We start from the raw sequence: 25,334 nt of genomic DNA on the forward strand, positions 1-25,334 counted from the left end.
CATTAGTCATCGGCGTAGGTCCTCTTCCCTCAATGCCTTCGCTATATCTTTCATTATTCGATTCAGCTGTCCTCTTATATATTTATAATTAAGTTGCTTATTAAATATAAAAATGTTAATTTATTCTAATATTTAAAATATTAAAATATCAATATAACACAAAATTACCATAGAATATTTTTAAATAACTCCGCAATATAATAAATATTCTAAAACATTAAAATGAATGTTAGAGTAAAATTAATGAAAGAGTTTAAAAAACTGTGTAAATCGAAAATTCTCACACTGACGGTTGAAATATTACAATGATAAAGCTATTTCTTCTCGCACTTTTCACCCTCCCCGTTTTCGTCGACCCATTTAACGGTGTCTTATTATTGTGATACGGAGAAGCAGATGCATCTCTCTTGGTTTAAGCACTAAATCGCGCACCACCGAATGCCGACCGCGCGTGTAACCGTTGACAATCTGCACGGGACACTGCGACAAATTGCGCGAGGTCTCAAATCGCATTAACACGTCGGTAGCAAGTGCGTACACGTGTTTCTATCTGGTCTCCGGTCGGGTCGCTGACACGCACGACGTATTTACTCGCATGTTCGCGCAGTCAGCGAGTGTCCGCTGAATCAAAAAGAAAGAGAAAGAGAAATACGGAGAACTCACGTATCCATCTCGTTTCGAATGCACGAAATTCTCCTGACGTTAGATCTAATTGGGAAACGCAGACGCGCGCGCGAGAGAGCGAGCGAGAGAGAGAGAGAGAGAGAAAAACGACGAATGCTAGAATAAATTTTCGATAAGGCGCGTGCCTTGCGACTTAAGGAGAGGATAGACGCGCGTGCTGCGTCGCGTTTAATATGCGCATACTAAAAGCCGAGCAGCCGATGGCCTCACCCTGATTTATTGGAAATCGATTCGTGTCCAGCACCAACCTTCCCACCGTTGGCCGCTTAGCGACACTGACGTCGATTACATAATAATTACGACCGCCCGTGCAAATGAATTTTCTACCTGCTGGATGGGCGATAAGCCGGAGTTAGCAGCACAGTGTCACGTAGCAAAGTCGTTTGTGATAAGCGCGAAAAGCGAGTGTGCTGTGCCTCGCATGAGAACATGAATCTTTCGTGGAACACCGATATCTGAGCAATTAATTTTCATTCATTGATTTTCTTCTACTGCCGTATCTTATTTATCTTACAAATAAATACTAATAACAAGAACAAAGTGAAGTAACCTTCTAAGAGCTTGTTAATTGAATACCCTTATTAATATACTTAAATTAATATCAATATACATAAGACTCACATTAGTCATTTTAGAACAATTTTTATCGTATCGAATACAAATACACATCTTCAAGTCAAAGATATCTAAATCTTTCTTATTGCATAATAAAATGTTACGAATATTAGAACATCTTACAAAAAATATTAAATTTAAAATAACATCCAGTTACATCATAATTTTAAGATACTTAAAGAAATAACAAAACATTTGTGCGATGCATATATTTCTTAATTTTTTAAAAACTGAAATCATAATTGTTGTTAAGTCCTTTACATTTATATTTTTTGTGCACAAAATATATTTTAATTTAATCAAGGAAATACAAATAATCCTAAAAAGTTCGAAAACAGTTACAGAAACTCATCATAGCGTAATATCTAAACGGAAGCGATTTCCCGAAAACAACGAAGATTCACGCGATAGTATCTACACATTCACATAAGCAAAACGAATAAAATAAATGCAGAAATCTAGGGTAAACGACCATACTATAGAGACGCGATGGCGCGCGCGTGCCTCCGTCCGAATGACAGCGCATTGTTCCAGCAGCGATCAGATGCATCGCGTGCGACAGTCTAGTTTGCGATACGAAAACTATCTACGGTTGTGCGACTCGAGGCAGGCGAACGTCGGCGTGTCGTGCACACAGGACAGGAAGTGGCGCAACTTCGAGCAGAGCCCCGGTGTACTTCAACACAAGGCCTCAACACAAAGCGGATCCTGCGCGCGCGCGAGGCCGAGATTTTTTAAGCGGACGCACACGTGACATGAGGGAATGTGTATCATATTTCGCCTCACGCGGTTACACGCGTCGTTGACTCGCGTTCCCCGTGAGAATGGCCATCGAAACGTTCTCGTCGGATCTATTTTCAATTAGCGTGACTCATTATCTATTAGAGAACCACGAACCTCTCGCCGCGGCGAGCGCGACCGAGTTCCCGATCCCTTTCCATCTTACGAGGCAACCTTACAAGATCGGCTCGCTCTCGAAGCTCTCCTCTCTCGAACCGCGGGTAATTGCGGACTTACGTTACAAGTATCGCAAATTGCCGCCCGGTTATACCGTTAGTCTATAAATTCGCGCGCCGACGTCTTTTGCGCCTCGCCGTGCACTAACATCCGCTGGAACGCTCATTTTCGCACCAATCGCGACGTAAACGAGACATCGCGAAGTGACAGGATTATCGAAGACGTTACCTCTTCCCCGGCGCTAAGGCGATAAATTTGCAATACAATGCACAACACAAGTAAATATATTTTCTTATCAACTATTTGTGACGCGCACGAGATGGAAAATTCCAAAAATCCGTCCGATTTCGATATGTTCTTTGTCATGTGAATGTGATAAAGGTGTTTTCAACGATAATAAGAACGTCACAGGTAAATAACGCTCTATAGTCCGATTCCGATTTCATTGAGATAAATTGTATCATTCATTGTCGGTACGAAACTAATAAGCCATCGTGTGCCGCGAGCACGAGGCTCTCTCTCTCTTTCACTCTCTCTCTCTCTCTCTCTCTCTCTCTCTCTCTCTCTCTCTCTCTCTCTCTCTCTCTCTCTCTCTCTCTCTCTCTCTCCCTCTTTCTCTTTGTCGATGCACCGGTCTGTTGTACACACGGTGCACTCGGCCCGAACAATGCATAACAAGCATTGTCTCTTCGCTCCGCCCACCAATTCCATACCACGCGGCTGCATTGCTTTTATATCTCTTACTCCGGTTATTCAGCCGCTTATATACTCGACGTACATACGTGCGGCGTACGGGGGCGCGTAAAAAAATAATTCCTATCGAGGAGAGACCAATGCAGCCGAGACACGGCAGCCGTGGACACGAGAGAGTAAGCATAAGAATAGACAACGACACATACACATAACGAATGAAGTCTCGAGGCGGTTGAAATCCAAGGCGAGAAATCCGATAGCGTAGGGCGATCAAGCGCGTTTTAACCTGATGATCATCTTATTCTCTATTCGTATGATATATTCCTCTTCTCTTCGTAAACTTTGAATCTTTCGCGACACTATCCACGATTCTGATGGAAAATGCAAATTTTTAATTAGCTTCTCTCACTAGACAGGGGATATAAGTATATCGTACGCGTTATCTCCCTACGTCTCCTCTATTTATCTCCATCTCACGCGCTTTCTCTCTCTCTCTCTCTCCCCTCGTGGCGACTACGTGCCAATCGCTCCATTCAGACAAGCCCATTAACCGCCGCGCGCTCGATAAACAATCTTTGTCTTGTTGCCGCTCGCGCGCGCGCGGTCTTTGCACCGTGTGTCTCGCTCCCATGGTAGCCGATCGGGCGACAAAGAGAACCGGCGGTGTAACGCGGCGCAACACTCATCCATTGTTGCGCAAAAACGGTCGTTATGCGGCCGGGCGACGTTATCGCCGGACGGATCGCGGCATTCCCGGAATCGTTCCCTTCCCTCCCTTCTCTCCCTCTTTGTTTTTTTTAATTAGAGTCGTTAAGTAATTTTCCTCCCCTTCCCACCCTTCGTGATGCACACGCGCACGTTACACGCATCGTTTCGTCGAATCGAACAATATCGATTCCGCCACGCACAGTTGCAGCCGGTCGAACATGTGCGCGCCTCGATTATCCGCCCATTGTTTAGCGTCTTCATGTGTACATATGAATTACCGATCGCCGGCCCTCGAAAAGGCTAAACCGCGCGTCTATCCTTTCTTCTCCCGGGACGCCCACCCTCGAATTGTTTGCTTCATTCATGAGCCAGCGGCTATTATGTATAGCGCATGAATAGCAATTACGGTCGTATACAACAAGTCAATGGGAATTGGAATTAAGTAATATAAGCATCCCGTGTGACGAATGAGAGAAGAGCTCGCCTTCTCTCTCTTTCTCCATAATATAAAGAAAGTGCTTGCTTGTGCCCGCCGCTCCTAAAATTTCAAGACCCACTTTACCTTTATTTTCCATAAAAAGCATTTGTTAATTAAATCAAATATTAAAGTCACTTTCAATTCAAAAACCAGCAAAGAAAGGAAACTCCAAAATTTAATTTTAGATAAAAAGTTAACTTGATAATAGACGACATCTTGCCTCCTTTTTACAGCGTTACAAGTAACTAAAAAGTAGGAGGGAAAAAATGGTTCCGCTCTCGATAATAAATTAATCCATAACCGCCCACTGCGCTGCTTTGCATGGCGTTGTCGAGGAGACGCGGTTCATTGCGGTTTACCAACCGTAAAAAAGCGAGCATGTGCTACGTCGTCTGAGACCGATGTGTTTTTTATTTCCCGTTTCCTCCGCAGGTGGAAGAAACGGCGTTTCCCGTGAACCTTGTTACCAATCGTGTGGACACAGGTGGCTATCCGCTGATGCACTTTGTGCCGCCGTGTAGACGCGTGTGTAAACTCCCAAGTCGCTCGTGCAAATGTTAACTGTGATCGTGCCGGACACGTGCTCCAAATCCCAGACTTTACAAAGATTTAACTCTCTGCCGAGGTTTTGCTTATTAAAAGAAAAAACTGGACGTATGTGACAAGAGAGCTATTTATATGTAACTCATAGACTTGAGAAGTTGAGAAAGTTGAATAACAGCAAACGATTCTAAAATTATACACGTAGATAATATCTAAGTGAAAAAAAGATCAGAGAAACAAGAAATCAAAAGTTGTACCTCTATAAAATTAATATTTCAAATATCAATCTACCAGCTATTTACTATCGCGTTAATCACCGCAAGTTAACTTATCGAATGATCTACGTTGCGATTCTGACGACCGATATTTCGTTCCCGAAAGGCAATGAACTGATTAACGCCGCCACGCAGTCACGTAATCGAACATTTTAATGGACTTTCGGGATGACAGTCATCGGCACGTGCACTCAATGTACTGCGTAATAAGCGCATAATACTCAACAAGCTCGTTACGAAACTATACCTGATTGATTATGCGGTGAACGATAGCGCGAGAGAGATAAAAGTGACGATTTATCCAATAGGTCTTACGTATCGATCACGAGCTTTTTTTGGATGTAATATCTGAAAGGCCGCAAAGAATGTCGCTCAGTGGCAAATCAATGGCTTTATTAATTTACGTGGGCATAAAAAAAACGCGCAAACCGGTTTCAGTCACCGACAACTCTCTCCGTTTGCGACAACGACGGATCTCCACCTGTAAATTTTCTCTTGCTTGGAAAGTAACATCATTCTAAAAATTGCCAAATTTGGACGTTTCAACGGCCGATCACGCAATTGATCCTTATGCAAGCTCTGTAAATGAATATTTTATCATCGGTGAAAAAAGAGACCTCATACAGACACATGCAAACCGAGCATGATAAAAGCGCTCATAAATGTTTTCTGAATAATAGAATTATTCAAAAATAAAAATAAAAAAAATAAAATTGTATTAAAATATATTATTTTAACTTGAACCTATGTGCCCATGCAGAGTTGAGCTGTTGCATCTTACAAATTTCGATCAATGATTGATGACCCTTGGCCTAGTTATCTCCTCCCTCCCCACAGGAATGACGGCTCCGTGAGGCGTTTCTCCGGGATTAATTTCGGTTTTTAGAAATGCATCAGAAAGCGCGTATCTTTATTTTTTTCATTTTACCAATAATTATAGCCGAGACTATTCGGTATTTTAGAAATTAGAGCATATCTTTATTCATATTTCTAATCATATCTCTGTTTTATCCATTGCTATATTATCGCAATTTCCGCTACTTTCGGTTTTTCTTTTCTTTCTTGTTTCTAAAAAGACAGAAAAATAACACAATTCTCCTATTTTTTGTAATTTGAATTTTAAATAATTATTTTAAATTGCTATTCATTTAATTATAATATCCATAAAAACGAAAAACTATAATAAATCAACAATCTCAAAAAATTTCTAAAAAAAATGTCATATTGCTAATGCGTTAAATAACTGGAAATATTATTAAAAAATTGTTTCTTTTCTTTGCCATGAGATTTATTTAGCAATAAAAATAAATTTTCTTTATGTATTTTTTTAACTTTAAATTATTAATAACGTATTTAATTTAGGTTTATTTTGTTACAAAAGACACCTTATTTCTCAATTGTGTCACCAATTAATAAATGTTTTATAATATTCATGATACTCAATATAGTCAACAAATATCACACATGCATCTCTTCAGCAAAATCGAGCGGCCAAAATCGATCAGCTTTGCGCCGATCGCGCATTCACGATTTCCATCGATCACTTTCCTGATCTCGTGTCGATCGTAAGCTAATCTTCGATTAACCGGAGGGCCTTTCCCCCTTTGCCTGCACTTACGGCATTACGACGTGACACGCAAATGCCGAGCAACATGTTATCGCATACCTGACAGCCGGCCGGGCAAACGCTCAATTCACTTGCGAAATCTGAAACTGCCGGGCGACTCCGGGTCGGTGAACCGCTGCGTGAAAGAAACGATCGCTGACCCATGATATATTATATGACAAGAGCATATGAGCGACCCATAATGCACAATTGCATTTGTATAACAAACGTTCAAAAAAATGTTTGACTCTTTCAAGATTTGAATGTCTTAAACATCCGACATCCTGTTTATTATTTAAATTCCATGAAACTTTTATAAAAGATAAAAAAAATATGTGTTATTATTCATCATTTTAATTTAAAAAATTGGGGAATAAAAGTCGGATAATATATATTTCCTCGAATAATATGTGTATTTTTCTAATTTTGATTTTTTATTTTCATTTTTTTTTAATCATATTGAAGAACACGATACAATATATCAGAAATAATCTTTAAGTTATTTTTATAATGTATGACATACTACTATAACAAAAAAATACAAAATTATTCAACATTGATTATTTTAATAAAATATCCTAAATATAAAAATAATCTTTCCGTCTATATTTTGTCATTAAAATATTACTTCAGTCATAATAATTATATGTTCATTATTGTTTAAAATAAGAAGACAGCTACTTTATTTAAGTAGATAATAAATAAAAGCATTAAATATAATCACTAAAGTGATAATAACTTTCTGTAACATGCCGGACTTGTGTATTCCCTTCTCAAAGACTGTCGCATTTCACCGGAGATAATCATAAAATACAATCGTATTTACATAATATAACCTTAAATGTATTAAAACTTTCTCGGATTATAGAACGAGAGTGTCAGTCCAGCGCATCCCAGTTCGTACAGAGAATTGCGAAAAGAAGAAACCTTGTGACCCGCGACACGCATATTATTCACTGGATGACACTTGTAATAATAGCTACAGAAACTTTCTTTCATGTAACAATGTCTCCGTGGCGAAAGAGGGCCATTCTTTCGATTTTCCAAGCTGGCTGAGGAGAAAAGAATCTACCGTGGCGCCGAGATTCGCAGGCGAAAAATCCTGTTGTGATGGCGTGCAATCAATAACGCGGCTAAACAAAGGGAAGCTTTGTGGCGGCGCGCGAAGGAGATACTCCGCGTAAGGTCAGACAATAAATACCAGCGCTTCGCAAATGCGCGATGAGGCTGCTACGATAGCCGTTTTACAAATTGCGGCGGATCTTTGACGCGCGGTTCGGCTGCTCGAGGCGGCAAGGAAAGGGAGAAGCACGTGAATCGCGCGAGGCGATGATCTGTAACCGTAAAAAGCACCCTCGCGATACCGCATAATCAATGGAGAGAGGACTTGCGAAAAGGTCGCTGTAATACGTCAAAGCTGACATATGAATCTTACGACAGCGAATTAATCGCTACGATAAAGCGACAGGAAATTGCCCAAATTTTGCGTATCTGTCGCAATTTCTGTGAAGAATAATCGTCATGAAAAATAGTAGGATTAATTACATATCGTAATAAAATGTACCGATATATTGTTATCAATTGTAAACCTTTTACATTGAAGTAGATATCAATTTTAAAATTATCAAATTTCAATAATTAATGCGAAGTACACGTAGCTAGTCATAAGTTATGACTTATAAGTTGAAAATAGCCACAATTGTAATAAACATTAATTTCGCGTGAAATAGATAAAATAAAAAACTGTTATATTGTACATTTTTGTAAAACAACTTATGAAGTATTTTAATGCTAAAATTTTAATTTTTATCATCAATAACGCAGTGAAATAAAAATAAAGCATTATGTCCAACGCAAATCGAAACGTTATTCAAGATACAATTAGCATGCAATTTAATCATATCACATGCAGAGATGCATATTACATGTAAATTATAGTGTGTATTATCATTTTAAATCAAATGATACGTCATTAAGATAGAATAAATTTTGTTCCGTACAATCGTAAGCAAACCGCTGTTTTCCCATTCAATATATTCCTGATAAATCGCTATAAATTCTCAGTAGCGATAGGCGTTAGAGAGTATAGAGAGCCAAAGTAGAGAGTCGGCCAGAGATTAAAGGCCCATTCTGTATGATACTGTATCATAAAATCGTTTCGTGACAGCGCAGCGATCAATAGCCCGGCAAGATATTTTGATATACATGATACAAATGACTCGGCTACAAAACGAAAGTGGAAACCGAATCGAACATTAATTAGCACCGTTAGATACCTAGAAAAATACTACTACGTGCATTTTAGCAGACATTCGTTTTATAAACGGCAAGAAAGACGTGAAATATGATAAGTAAAAATACATAGAAATATCGTAATTTAGCCCGAAGAAAAATGCATTCGTCTATCTATGCGCGGCATCTGTCTATCAGTCTGTGCTCGAGCTGTTGCGTCTTACAAATTCTGCTAAATAACTAGTGATATCCTTAGCCTAATTAGTCGGTGCTTCACGTTCTTCCTCGAGAATGAACGGCTCCGCTCCGCGGATATTCTTGTTTCCTGAATTGATTTCGATCGCGGATTCTTGAAAGAGTGGTCGCCTCTACTTTTCCATTATCACAAAAGTTTTGAAAGATCAAGACACAAGAGACTAGATTAGATACTATTAAATATTTTTTTGTTATGCAGAATAGACAATCGTTCCGTAGACGGTTTCTGTCCCAACGTCATTATAATGTCATTATCTTATTGTCACAAAACTATTCGAAGAAAATATATCAAAAAATATATATCAAAATTAATTAAAACGAGACAAATGTTTCCCCTTACACCGGAAAAAGAGGGAAAAAATAGTATATTGAACCATCCGCAGCAATCCTTAGAGTAACGATATCCGCATTCAAGTTGGCAAGTGCGAGTGTTGGCGCGACATGCAGTTCCCGCATGCCACTTGTTAAGATAGCGTTATTAATCGAGACGGTTATACAGGCGCGTTGATACGATTCATGCTGCTCGCCCATTCGACATAACATCGTTAATTTGTCAACGGTACGCGACGCACGCGCGCGAGTTATTTACTGGCGGATCGATTGCGATATCGACTGAACAGAAAAACCTTCAAGGGCCCATTTCCTTTTCCAGATAATCGCCATCAGGGTGGCGTCGCGTTTTTACTCTCCTTGATACACGCCCCGGATTCTGACGATCTGCTTCGTAGAATTTGCTGGCGATGCGGCGAGACGTGACGATATCCTGCCGATTCGACGAAGCGGAAAAAAACGATACGTCGATGTTATTCATCGAGAAATCGTATTAAACGAGTGTGATTATTTTTTGGTTAATCTTTAATATATATTTGTATTCGCGGAACACGAGCATTTTTTTCGATCATTATTGCTCGTTTATTAAAAACGCTTTTTGTCAGTTGAAAATTTTCTGTCTATGTAATGTAATTTACGTCTATCTCTGATTCCACGCAAGGATCCCGCCATACAGATGTCGCCAGAAAAGAAAGACTTATTATTGTTCAGCCTCTCTAACAATGAACAGCCTATTTAACGTTGAAACATCTCGAGAAGACATCAACGGATAAACGCAACTGTATTCATAACATGTATATCTATAAATATAATTACGCATTTCTTTCTTTTCCTTTGAAAAAAGAAACAGAGCAACGTAATGCGAGGGCTCGATAACCGATTGCCACGATCCAAGGCGCACTAGTATTAACGTTCCCACGGAGGAGGTCGACGACTTGTTCGTTCCGTCCATGATATGCGGACAAACATATATACACACACACATATACATTTCGCATTTTCACACAATGTTCTCGTGAAAAATAATTTTCCACCAGATTCATGAATTTCTTTTATAAGAAAGAAATAACAGAAGGGATACTCGAGAAACGGCTTGCTCAAGAAGTAAATGCTCAAGAAGTAAATACTCAAGAAATAAAATTACAGAACTCCTAAAATAAAGCAATTATTAAAAATTCTCCGGTAAAGTATTTTCTTTTACATTATTCTTCATTTTTAAAAAATATTATTAAAAAGGAGAAAAATAAATCTAATATTAAGTTATCTATATTTATATATTTTATAATATTAGGATTGGAATTATGTGTAACAAAAGGACAGAATAAATATTTTAATTAAAATTCAAAGATTTAGAAAAAAATAAAAAGTAGCATTTTAATCTCATCGCTCATTTTCATAATTATAATCCATTTTTTTTCCAACATATCACTAAATAGGGATATACTATTCCAAAAATCTTCGTTTCTCTCTTATCCTTAGGAAATATGAAAAATCACATTTTGATTACGTCACTTGTACACCATAGAATATCGCTCTAAAACCTTCTCAGAGACATGACACAATTATCTCGGAGGAATGGAACAATTATCGGTAGTTGTTTCATGGAAACATCCTGATAATTCCCCCCTGGTGTACACCCCCCCTCTGTTTCCTCCTTTTCTTTTTCTGACTGGAGATACACGATTGCACCAGCGGGCGATTATCGTGACGAGCGCGTTACGGTCGTAATGAGAGATTACCCGAACCGGAAACAGCCGCCATTGCGAGAAGCAAACAATAGCGTGGAACATGCTCGACGCTAGTCATATCGAACTCGGCGAGCGAGTACGGAGGACGAACAGCCAGCGATCACGGTGGTCCGATTGCCATAGGATCTCGGCATCAACGCGCGACGAGAATGAATTCCGAGCGGTGCGCAACAACGTCATACGGGACCCGCGAGAAAACTCACGGCGAACTCGCGATGGTGAAAGGAAATAAATCGACGCGAAATACATCCGTACCGTTCTCTTTCAATTACTTCCACTTGACTACGTTGTCGTGCCCCGGCTGACAGGTATTATTTATCGTCGTCCCGCGATCTGTCCCGCTTCCACTCGATATGCGCGAGCGACGAAATGCAGCCTCTCCCTTCCCTCCCTCTCCCTCGTAACCCCCGCGTGGCGTTAGCATTCAACGAAGATACGCCGGATATTATTCGCCGGATATCATTTGGATCACGACATGACAAAAACTCGCCGGCTTGGAGAAGATCACCTTTTCCATCTCTACACGGATCCTAGGAAATATATCGATAATTGAATCGATAATTGGACAGTTCGCGATCTGTCTAAGATCGCCGTGTGGTTTTACTTCCGAAAGCGCGGACTCTCGCTCTCGCTCGATTACACCAATCGAGGAAACTCCCGATCTCCGCGTTCTAGGCGGTCGGAATAATAGAGAAGAAACGAAAGCTTTCGAAGTGACTTCGATCTGCGATCGGCAGAGAAACAGAAAGAGAGAGGGGGAGGAGGAGACCGGAAACGGAGAAAGCCGAAGCGAATAGATTGATCTCCTTGGACGTTGCCCGCATCCTCGACACATACACGCGGCATGCGCGGTTGAGAAAACGCTTTTGCGGAGGAAACACGCGGGATATACGTTCAAACCCCCGTGATACACTCGGCGCGCGCGATGTACGGATGTAGCTATAAATCATGGGACAATCGTTCCGGGCGATCGTTGCCAACTCGTTACGAGTTCGCCCCAGTGGCCGGTCGCGGTAACGACGACGACGACGACGACGACGACGACGACGGTGGCGGCAGGAGAGTCGGAGAGCGAGTCTCGCTCTCGACACGATACACTTTGCGAAACGTCGGCCAACGCACTCGCTGTGGGCGTAAGTACAGGTATAACAGGACGCCCTTCGGAACGGAGAAATACTTTCGTTTTCAACGTGTCAATGCACGCCGATCACAATCGCCGACGTGAACTAATATCTTTCGAATCTAAGCATCATAATTAGTGTTTGTAGATCCAATCAATCGCTCGCGAGATAATGTTCAAGTATTTTTAAAGGCTTGTCTAAAGGATCTGTAAAAGAAATTCCTCATACACACAATTGTATTATTCAATAAGTAGAACAACAAAATCTCTCATTACGATAATCGTATTATACTTCGTGTATTTAAAAAAAAATATAATAAGAAAAAATTATGTTTTTTATAGAAGAAAAAAAAATAATAAAAATAAAGTATATATAAAATAATAATATGATATCTTTAAATAAAAAGTTTCGTCTAATTATATTTGATAGCGAATAATAAAACCAATGTTATTAGAAATTCGATAAGAATAAATATTTGCATTATTATAATGTAAATGTAATGTAAATGTATAAATATGTAATAAAGAGAAATACGTAAAAGCATAATATAATGATAAAAAATATGCCATTATTATAAATAAATGATAGTTTCAAAAGTTGTTGCATCAAAAAACGAATAATACACTGCATTATACCTATTTTATATTGTTATTGCCGCATATAAAGAACTGACGAACGGATGTTTTAACGAATGTGCTTCTTCTTTCATCGATAAGAATAATCGTACACACATCAAAATGTTACAATAACAGACGGCGCCGACATTCGAATTCAATCGTGAATCAGCCAATTTGATTGATACGACATAACGTGTCATACTTACAATAATATACCATGCAATATTTCGCGTGGCACATATCATCGCCAATCCCTGCTCTCGCGTGCATTTATGTCATTGATCCGAGAATTATTGCACAAACGCTCATTGCGGCATCTCGATCTGTCGACACGCGCGCATACAAAGACAATTTAAGATGCATTCTTGAATGTATGTACTCTACTTCCTTTTATATCTCTCTATATATATTCCTTTTTAAAAAAATATTAAAAAATAATTTCTTAGATTTATAGACGTGCAATTTTTATTCTTTATTTAACATGTTAAAGATTATTAATTAAAATTTGATTTGTATTTGATAATAAAATTTCGATTATATGCGGTACTCTCTTATAAAATATACATATTAATTTCTGCAAAGTAATCTATTTTTTATATAATTACTTATTCTTAGTATTATTAAAATCAAATATTTTAATAGTAAAGTTTTTGCAGCTTCGATCATAAGTTTTCAGAGATAGATGCAATTTTTTTTTTTTATATTATAATCTTTCGAAATTAGAACCTACTTAATACATCGTCCGTGCATTGAATATGAACAGTCATCAGTATATTTCCTTTAACTTGTCGGAGAGAAAATTTTGGAAGGTGATGATACTAAAATTTTTTAAATCCATTACGGTGATTTACGAGATTTTTCCTGTTAATCCCGGCGTACATCTCGTCAAGAATCGGCCGGCAGAGCGAAGGTACCTCCGCGTCGTTAGATAATTCGTATCCGTTGATATTATGCGAGCCCGCGGGCAACGCACCCGACGAGTGTGTGGTATCGTTAGTCGCGGTATCGTTCGCCATAAAGATCGCTCCGCGAGATTCGCAATTCGACGGGCGCGTATACGCAGCATTCCGCACGCACGCACGCCTAATGCACATACTGTAACGTTCGCGGCGGCCGCAATCGCACCCGTTCGTTACGCGATCCGGCGTCGCCGGGAAAAATCGCGGGAACGATCGGCCCGCGATCGAAAACTCGAGAGCGAGATACGTGCGCCTCTCGTGCGCTCGCTCGATCCTACCGTATTCGATGCAAAGAGCGCCGTAAATATCGCCGAGCACGCCCGCGGACACGTCGTTATCGCCACGTGCGCCGACAACCGCGAGATCGGCCGGTCGTGCGGCTTAGATATCGCCGTTACGCGGCGGAGTTATGCAGAAAAACGTAATAATGGCCCGTGCAAAGCATTCCACGTGCGCCCATACGCGTCGGTCATTAGGATTGGACTACAATTTAGTGTGTAGAATGCGCGGTGTGCATATCTAACAAAAATTATTTTCGAAAAAGGCAAAACGCTACGTATTGGAATTTAATGAAAATGAGTACAGAGATTATTTTATAGAAAAGGAGAATCTTTATATGTGTACATTCATATATAAATATATAATGAAATTTATTATTTAATTAGTTTTAGTTAGTTCCAGTTAATTCCAGTTTTAGTTAGTTAGTTCCAGCATTTGATTTTATCTAGAAAAGATATTTAAGAGATGTTCGAAAGTTGTGATAAATAAGAATGTCTTTTGGAATAATTTGTCTTCAATAATAAAAAAGTTAAGATTACGTTTCAATAATAATCGTATGAAATTCTAATTAAATTAAAAATTAAATTCTTGTTTCTATTTAAACAGATTAGCTAGCAAATTAGTAAAACTTATTAAAATTCTTTTATTTTTTAATGTTAAATTACTTTCCTTCTTCATTTCATAGCAATAATTTGAAAAAAGAGAGAAAAGAACATTCTTCAAGGCATATATTTACGAGGTAATGTGATTCTATTTAATTCTATTTAACGACATAGATCTTTCATAAACATCCAATTATATTAATTAATATATATTCTGTTATTAGACGATGTCTGTAAATATACACGTGAAATCAGCGCAGCAAAGAAAGAAATCATTTATCGGAACGTATCGGTGCCATAACAGTAGATTTTTTTTCAATATCTCGTTCTAAATCGTAGGGATAGCTGGAACACAATCTGACCTCACATGCGGCAGGATCGCAGCGGCTGAAACGAGTTCCAACGTTCATCGTTTATGACAGCATTAATGCCGTTGATCGTTACTTTAATTACAACTGTTCGGCATTCATTACGCTTGTAGTTCTCCCTGGGAAAGCATTAACACGAGCGGCTACGAGCGTGCATTTTTTTAACACGTTCGAGTTAAAGTAGGGCTCGACTTTCGCTTGGAAGATTAATCGTGAATTAATACGACGACGAAAAAGCGGTACAAAAATTATTTATGACGCTGTCTCGTTCCCGTGCAATTATGTGCAAACGGAATCGCCATTCGCGGGTGTCGTCGTGCATCGTCCCGGCAGCGAAGTCGTAACTCCCGGATATCGCTGAAATAATTACAGGTACTGGGCTTAATAAGTCATCGACAGAAAGTTGCTCAAGATCGGTACTGCCAGATCAATCTAATAAAAGTCTTCGTAAACTTCATTAATGTATGTTTAATGTAATGATCTTGTAGATTTAATCTTGAAATACCAGAGAAATTTTTATGCAACGAGAAATGCGCGGTAGAACATTTTGTAATAAATTTAACTAACAATTTTTCTATTATGTTAATCAATATAAAAATATTAAATCAAAATAAATTTAAAAAATATACAATGATAAATTAATTAAAAATAGTTACAGAGACGTGAAGTATAGAGAAGTGAAGTAAATTATATTTATGAGAACAGAATCTTTGAGTTCCTATTTGAAATTTTAAACTAAACTGTTTTCATATTGCAAGCAATTTTCTACAATTTTATGGTAACACCATTTGATATATCAGATATGGAAATAGCAAATGTTATATGAAAATCTTATCTGCTATCGTTTTCATCAGATACTAGTTATGCAATCCTTTAAGAAATGTTACACACAATATACGCAAGCAGAACGAGCTAATTCATGAGAAATGCATAGAACGAAGTACGAATGATCAAACTAACAGATCAATAAAGGTAACAAATGTTTCTAAAGGCTATCTTTCAGCAGGATGTACGTTACGCTTCAGTGAGCCACGCGCTACGCCTTGCAACTCTTCAATAATCCTGAAAGGATTATATTTCAAATTTCTTTTATTTAATCAATATGGTATTCAGTTTCTCGATATTTCTAAGTGATAAAAATAATAAATAATCATAAACGTTTCAATTGCGCTCAATTTATAATAACTTGTACAACTCGCGATTAATTACTCATAAATAATTTTATATAATTCCATGTATATATAAAATTATATATCTAAATTTTTTTAAATACAAATTTTTAAGCTTATGCAATGATGTTTCGATTTTGAATTAATTTTATTTTTCTGCGGAAAGATTTTTCTACGGAAGTTAATTAAATTTTAATTTTCTCTCATAGCTCTAATATTCCGTTTGTATTTGAGAGAGATTTTCCTTTCCAAAGCAATTTCTTCCTAGAATACGAAATGGCCAGTAGTTTCGATCTCTCGGGAGTGCTTTTGCTTCCCAATAGCAATCTGGAAAGCTCTTGCTTGATTAAATTTTAGTCGCGCAACTCCCAAAATGTTCCTCATCTTTGCTGACGACGTTACACCGGCCATTGACTCACGAGATTTTATTGCAGCAACAACGACTCAGACTTTCCGATCTTCCGAGCCGATGAAGTCGTATTCCCGCATGGAACACGAAAAGAGAATAAAATTCGCAAAATCTACTGCTATCCACCGCCGTTGTGCGAATAAAACGCACGTTTTATTGCTCGTTAGCGGAAGAGATTGTTTAATTCTCGTTTTGCCTTTTTTACAGCCCGGAAGATCGGCTCACAGAATCGATTCTCAAAACGAGTATAATTTTATCAGTAATTACAGTCATCAGCCGGTGCAATTTCACTAAACTTCTGGACGCGGAAGACCTCTTTCGCCAATGGTAGTTTTCGGCTCTCATTTTTTCGTCGAACGCTGGCGTGGTCTGATTTTACGACTCCTGAACGACCAAGAGTCGCTTCGCGAGCCTCAAAATGAAAGAAAAGCAACGAGCAAACTCGGCTCTTAGGAAGCGCTTTGTGCATTCGAAACGACGTATGCATCTTAAACAACAACGCGAAACAAGGGGGGGGAGAAGCTGGCAAGCGGAAAAAAAAACGATTTTGGAGCTATTACGTCATTCTTTTTGAAAGATTGACGTACTCGTCTCGCCGCGTCAAACGTCAACGGAGCAAAAAGCAGGCTACCCTAGATTAGCATAACAAACGCATACTGGAACAGCACTTCAACAGCACAAAGTGCTCAAACGTCGAATAGCGAGACATAGTCAAAAGCCATGGCCAGACTTGCCACTCAAAGCATAACGCAACCGAATGTTGTAAAAATATTACTTTCTTAAAGGAAGAACATAATTGTCAACTTTCACCCATCGGGCACAAAAGCTGGATAAATCTATACTTAAAATACAAGCATTTATCAATCGATGTCCAATGATTCTTCTATAGACATTTTTTTATAGATTAAAATATTTTAAATATGTTAGCTCAAAATTAAAGACCGCTTCAAATATTTCCTGATTTTAATTTTATACACTTTTTTTCGATACGTTTGAAACATTAAAGTCAAGAATTCATGAAGAGTGATATCACCAGCCACTTTAACAGTGATGATTCTTTAATACTAAATACGTCATTCGCTTGGTAATTAATCAAACCTTCAAGGAAACAAGCTCAATATGAATGGTTGACGACGAAAGGGAAAGACAGCGATACAAAGAGAACACCGGCAGCCCGTTCGCGTTCGACTCGGATTAACTGTGATGCTGATGCACGATGAAGCAGTAAATGATACTTAATGGCAATCGAGATGAGGATCCGCGAAGAAGCTCGCAAAAGCGCGAAGGATAAGCGCGCAATCGACAACGTGTAAATAACATGGAAACCACATGAGACCTCTCGCGATACTAGCATAACATAGGCATTACGATTCATAAAAAACACTTAAACATAGATTACAAGAAAGATTTGCGGACTTACTTTTAACTTAAGATTAATGGATATTGTCAAACAAGTGATAACTGATTAAAAATTTGAAAAATTGTTCCGTTATTCATATATTAAATATATATTAAAAATTAATGACAAAAGTACTGATTTTGTTTTCTCCGATGTACAGAAATAATTCGAGTATGATTACTATAATTCACTGTAATGCAACATATAATTTGTTACATACAATTGTTTCTTGAAAACAAAACATACCTACATATGAATCTTTAATCGCCAAAGAATTGCTTTTACAACAAGGAACAACGTTATTCCATTTGGCGAAACACGTGTTTCGCGCCCGGCAGCGATAACGAAAGTGGAACTAAAGCATCTAAAATCGACGATCGGCGAGGCGTGAGATCGAACATCGAGTCCACATGATCCGAGCACGATTAAGAAAGGGGCGAGAAACATTTCCTCATCGCGATGACGCGTAAGGGGCATTTTCTCACGATTGTCGATTATTTGCTTGTACATAACCATTTTCTTTTGGAAGAACCAATTTATTTCTCACGAGCGATGTAAGAACGATTCGCTTTAAGGCGGATCTTTTTCGACGATGAATTAATCACCCAGAAAAAAACAAGAAGAAAAGATCCAAAGATTTATGAAGATAAACCTGATTATTTTCATCAGATGATAATTTACGTACTTCCGTAAAAAAAAAAAATAAATCACAGATGATATAACGGAACGAACGGAAAAAAAAATAAGAATAGCTCTTAGGCAGATTTTAATCGATTAATGGTATGCGAACGATGAATGAGCGTTAAGCATGCCAAAAATATTAGTAATGCGATAATGATAATTCGTGGCCAATGTAATATACAGCATCATTATAAAGAGAAAAAAAATCGCTTATAACATTCGCTACGAAAAGATACAATGATTAGGCGAAGAAGATTAAAAAAAGGTAATTTAAGAATATGAATTACATAAAAATAAAAGAATATTTTCATAATTAGCAAGCTTTTAGATAAAACATTCCATAATTTTTCATAATACAGATTATAACAGATTAAAAATACTTGATATATTGGAAATTTTTATCACTTAATACGGGGCAATGGTTAATTTCGATAACACACCTGCATCTTATCGATCTATTTTTGAAAGCGATAATTACAAACTGATTTTATCAATTAATTTGTTTCATCTTTATATAATAAGAAAATTGTGTAATTAATTCTATATCACAAAAAATGTGTGCAATATATGTTATTTTTAGATAGAAAATATTAAATTATTGAGATATGTGTCTGGATTTCTTTAAAAATTCCATTTATATTTCAGCAATTACATACTTTTTTACACATATCATATAATATAGATGCGACATTATCATTCATTTATTTTAAAGATACTCTCTTTTATCTAAAAACAAATAATTTTAATCAGATTATTTTACAATAAAATCAAAAAGATAATAAAAATTTTGAACATTGTCTTGTCATTTTTTACATAAAAAATTAAAAGTGTTTTGTCTTTAAATTAAGTACAATCGGAGATAATACATAATCTTATCATAGTAGATTGAACAAATAAGATCTATTTCGTGTATAAAAGACAGCAACAAGAATTGCAAAGCATCAGTTTTTGGGGAATCACAAGTAGAAGTACCACAATTCTTCAAAGGTGAGTGTCAATTATCGTATAAGTTAAGCTATAGATTTTAGTAACAGATTTTCCTATAAAAATAGGAATTAAACAACACCATAAATTATTTATTATAGAACAGAATATTCCTATTTATTTTCAAATTAAATAAAATTATTTTCATAAGAATATAAATAAAAAAAATGTTTAATATTATAATTTTGTAAATATTTCACTATTTTACCATTGATATATTTATTCATTTGGATATCTATAGATGTCTGATTATTTTCTTAATTTAGTTAATAAAATTAATTATTAAGTTAATTAAATTAACAATGTATGTATATTTTAAATAACAATACGTTGTGGCATAATTCGTGATTAAGAACATACAATAAAAGTTAAATAATATAATTTTATTTCATAGAGAGTTATATAAAATCAAAATAATAAATGTTTAATCAATATATGTCAGTGCACAAATGTCACAAATGTCATATCAAAAATTTGCTTTCATTAAACAATTTTTGAGTAAGTTTAATTTATTTAAACATCTAAGTAGAAAATATATTAAATGTAATGTTCGTTCCCAGATGCATCAATATTTCAATCAAAATTCTCATTTTTAATTATTTTTCTTATTTTTTGCAGATGAAGTTCGCATTAGTAGTACTGTTAGCCTTTGCGGCTACAGCCTCTGCCAAGATTGAGATCCCCAATATCGGCAGAGGTGAGCTCGGCAAGGAAATCCAAGAGTTCTTGGACCTCATCCCTGTAGAAAAAGTAATCGAAATCACTCTTCAGTACTATGCTCAAGATGCGGACTTCCAGAAAATGATCCAATACTTCCAATCCGAAGGATTCAAACAGCTGGTCAAAGATGTAGAAGCTCTGTCTGAGATTAAAGTTTTGATGGATTACATCCATAATGCCGGCATCGACATTTACAAAATCGTGAATATATTGAACAGTGCTCTTGGACTTCCTGCTCTCACCCCGCCATCCTATTACATCGGCACACAGATCACCGGTGGAATTAAGGGATACGTCCAAGACGTCTTGGCCGTTTTGCCTAAGCAGCAGCTTCAGGATTTGTACAAAAAGAAACTGGAGACCTCTAAGGTTTTCGCCGATTTCATCGCACAATTGGAATCCGAGAACTTCCAACAGATCGTCAACAAGGTTTACGCTCATCCTAAATTCCAAGAGCTCTTGACGCACGCCAGAAGTGCCGGCATTGATCTCGAACTCATCAAGAATTTGCTGGAGGTTCTCTGGGGTATCCGAATTCCTACTTACTAATTGCTGGATAAACATCAAGGCTACCGTGAAAAGTGAATTCTTTTTTTTATTACACACGCTAGTAGGATTTTCAAAAAGACATGTCATCTCATAAGTATTATGAACAATCCGGACACATAATCTTGCGTAATCTTTTTGTGTATTTCACTTGTGTAAAATAATAAATAAGAAGCTTGTTATACATATTGTTATATTTTTTTCTTTTAGTGAAGCTACGAGAATTCCCATTTCTGAAAATTTTTCTTGATTTACTGTGTGATCGAATACTACATTAGCATCGTTCAAATAATTCGATCATTCATACTGCGCGACATATTTTTTTCCTTCGGACCATTCTCACCCGATCAGGCCGAACCAAGATAAGTAAGATTATGTTGGCTTAACCAACCGACCTGCCAAACTCGTTTTCGCGTGATCGCGACGGCGTAACGCCGTGAATGGAAGTGAGGTTGGGACGAGTCCTCTTCTGCCCATTTCTTGTGCAATTATATCTATCTCTTATTCTACCTTAATATTAAAAAGAGATTTTTTTCTATTATAAAGACTGCATTTACAAACGATAACTGTAATATTACATTTGTGACGTGAATTGAAATATTCACTAATTTGCATTTGGCTTTGCATAATTCACATTAATATATTTGAAATACTATCCTTCACAAATAATATTATAATAAAGATATACTAATTGATAAATAAAATAAATAAAAAATATACTATTAAACTACGCCATTAATTCGTAATATAATCTAATAATTAAAATCATCATTAATAATAAGCTTTTAATATTAATAATCTAAAACTAGATGTGAAATAAAATAAAATTCAAATCCAATACTGATATCTATAAAAAATAAATTCGATAAATGTTATAGGATAAAGATAATGAAAAAAAAACTATTTTATATAGATTCTCGTTTCTGAAAATATTACATCTGATCTCAAAGAATAGCATTCTGCAATACGCTAATCTGAGTTTTGTCTCACGGAGATATTACGGAACTGAACTGCCGATCCTCGTGGAGGGAATGAGAGGGTGCTAGGCAACGAGCGTGGCTTTTAATTAATGACGCCTGGAAGTATACGTGTCGCGCGGAGCCGATTTACGAGCTGGCGCGCGCTGGCGTGTCGTGTGGCTAGAATTTATAATAGCGCACCGGTCTTTCCCGCTAATATTTAACCGTGTTGAAAGAGGTTGGCGAGATGCCGCAGGAGGTACATACCCTTCGCGATTCGTGCGTGTACTCGAACTGCAAGAACGACGATTGACTTTCTCGCACGGCCGATCACAGACGCGCGATGATAACGAATAACGCTCATTGAGGGTGGCTCCAAGGAATTGCGATCGTTTAACAAATTGACCAAAGTGATAAAGATAAAGTAATATATGGAGCTGACATTACAAAATAAAATTCATCACACAAATACACTTCTCGAACGCTTAATAAATTGATAGTGTTAAATTAGCTTGGATTAATAAATTTGGATGCATCAACATAATTTAAACTTTGTTGAATTATATTCTTTTTTTCTATATACGTTACACGTGATATTATAATTTCAAAGAAATGACAAATCGATATAAATCAGATTTATTTTATTTAAATGATTAGCAGAAACAAATCCTAAAATTTTTTATAATTTTATGACTATTGTTTAATTTAAATTTGATATAGCTTTTCCTATTCCTTTACAATCAATTCTCGCTGGATGAGAACAGAAGTTGCTTTGTACATGATTTATTTTGCACAATAAATAATTTGATCCTGATATTAAAATACAATATCTTCGCTTTCCAATTTTTTTTAAATATTTTATTAATTATTATTCTAATTACAAAATATGTTGCATGCATATGTGTAAAGCAATAATCGCATCACGCTTTTTGAGCTTATTTTTTGTTAATATCTAATTTCACCAAAATAACAAAAAGGCAACATTTAAGTAAAGTACGCTTATCTATTTAAGATACATTTTGCATTTGTTATATTTGATATTTGTTATATTTTTGCAATTTTGATCTCTTAGATTTACTGTTATTATCGCATGCCTAATAAACAATCGCATTAATTCTTACCTAGATACGAGAAATGATTTTATAATCCCAGTAATAGCTCCGCGTACTTAACGTGGCACTTATAAGCGGCAAAACTTATAAGCTCCGCATTGCTTGTAGCACTTAGGAATAAACTACAGGCAGGCTGAGAGTCCCATTCACTGCGTACAATTGACACTTGTCACGAGGATGCTACTCACGATGTTCAATCGCGTACAGCGTATATCGTGTACGTAGATTTAATCCAGTCTCACACGCCGAACGATTTATCCGAACGAATCATCGATAAATCCTGGAGATGAATCAAATAATCGCAGGAGGATACCGACGTTTTACGAAACCGATTGGAAAAACTCGGTGAAGACTGAAGAGGCTGATGCACCCGAGTCGAGTCTTCACGATCTTGTTATCGCGTTCCGATTCGAGCCCACTCAATATCCGGCGTGAGATGAGAAACGAGGCATCCCGGTCGATCGAAGACCAAATCGAGCTACGAGGAGGAGTGACAGCGCTCGATTTACGGCGGACTGACCTACGACAAAAGTGTTTTGCCTTCGCTAACACGAAGCCGATCGCCCTTCATTCACTATCCGTCGTGAATGGAACCACTGTGTCTTCGAAAAATACCGATGCACTACCACGTGCACGTCGTACCCCCGATACGCATATTAAAATCCTCGCGCGATTCACAAGAAACAATTTAAATGCGGAAAAAAAAGAAAGAGTCGTTCAGTTCAACGTCGCTCCTTGCACGCTACATCGACCCCTCACGCACGATCGCGTGTCATCGCGATGTAACCCTTCGAGCTTCCCCTTTCGAGAACCACCCCTGACCCATCAGCGCAAACTCGCGATCGTCGCGAACGGAGGAGAGAAAAGCGTTTCCTCAGATCAGCACACGCGCACACCATCTCTCATGGGTCCCATCATCATCATCGCACTCGTAGCACTGAGGAATCGCGAATTGCGAGAATCGCGAGAACTCGCGGCTGGTACCGCCGCGCGGCTACCTCTCGCGCAGGAAAGGGCGGGGAGGTAAAAAAAAAAAAGAAGGAAAAAAAGAGATGAAAATCCTTCGGCACGAAGAGCACCGACACGTGCGGCAAGAAGAGCAGCGCGCACTGCGGGACAGCAGCCGGATCGGATCGCACCGCGGCCACGACGGCAATGCCCCCGCGTCGGAGGCTTAAGCGCCGCCGACGCGGTCGGAAACCCTGGCTGCGGCTCCCCACCATGAAGAACCAGCCGGCCGGCCCCCACCGCCGTCTCTTTCGGTGACATACACAACACCGGTTTCCCCGTGGCCTGGCATCGACGTGCACCCAGCCGACGATGCATCCCGGTACGCGCGGAGCTTTCGCTCCGGATGGATCCAAAATTGCGATGATTTTTTTTCGACTCTCAGATTTTATCGAGAAAGACACCGTAAGTGGATCGTAATTTTTCTCCCCAGAATCCCAACCGAATCGGAAAAAAATCGCGATGCGACACAACTTGTTTATCTCGATTCGAGTTTTATCTGTAATTTTCATTTAAAGTTTCCATCTAAAGTCAATTTAGAATTTTATATATATACAATAGGAATATTTTTAATCGGCAGTCTGCTAATTATAGCTATTAGTTTAGTCTTAAAAATTGTGACTCCATTAAAAATTTCATAACAATTATTAAAAAAATATTTAATTTTAAATATTAAGAAAAAAAATATGAGTTCGTTTAATAGAAGTATGTTTTAATTAGAGTTACTTTTTATTCCTTTTCAGACTGGACAGTTGTAAATGCACTTTTGCTTCAAAATATCGGATGCGAAATGATGGAAAGCACAGTTCTGAATATGGTAACAACACATTAGTTGAAATTGGTTTCGTGATAAGTGCATCAGAAGAATGATTTTGTTTCTGTTCACTGCGCTTATTACCGAAGATACAATCTTGAAATATCGTACGGACAGAATAATCATGAGGTATTCGATATGAGAAAGCCATCATGAAACATAGTTTTTATTACAAATAAATCTGTATGTTAAATTTTTCCTTTCAGTGAGCGCGCGATTATCGAAGCAGATGTCTCTCATGGAAGAAATATCGAAGGCCAGAATCGGAACAAAGACACTCAATATTTTTCGTCTTCTCGAAAGTCATCGAGGAAGAGGGAACATAAAAGAAATATCGATTGGCTAACTGTCGAAAACTCTTTCAATATGAATCTAATATAATTGTCAGAGTTATATATTACAGACATTATTGCTTTCGTTACAAATGCAATAATACATCGTTTCTGGAATGTTTTTCGTGCAA

At 37.6% G+C, this 25,334-nt stretch overlaps 2 protein-coding genes across 3 annotated transcripts in view; one reads left to right on the forward strand and one right to left on the reverse strand.

Moving 5' to 3' along the window:
* Window positions 1–25,334, reverse strand: part of LOC105422275 (uncharacterized) — a 284,608-nt gene that overhangs the window by 189,335 nt on the left and 69,939 nt on the right. The window lies entirely within an intron of this gene.
* LOC105423676 (protein G12-like) lies at window positions 19,649–21,164 on the forward strand. The gene is made up of 2 exons (XM_011633533.3): window positions 19,649–19,715; window positions 20,331–21,164. Exon 2 carries the CDS (start codon window positions 20,331–20,333, stop codon window positions 20,979–20,981), a length of 651 nt encoding a protein of 216 aa, XP_011631835.2. The 5' UTR covers window positions 19,649–19,715; the 3' UTR covers window positions 20,982–21,164.

The sequence above is a fragment of the Pogonomyrmex barbatus genome, unplaced genomic scaffold (genome assembly GCF_055798465.1).
Source record: "Pogonomyrmex barbatus isolate J1 unplaced genomic scaffold, ASM5579846v1 scaffold2, whole genome shotgun sequence".
In the NCBI taxonomy this organism is placed as follows: Eukaryota; Metazoa; Arthropoda; class Insecta; order Hymenoptera; family Formicidae; genus Pogonomyrmex; species Pogonomyrmex barbatus.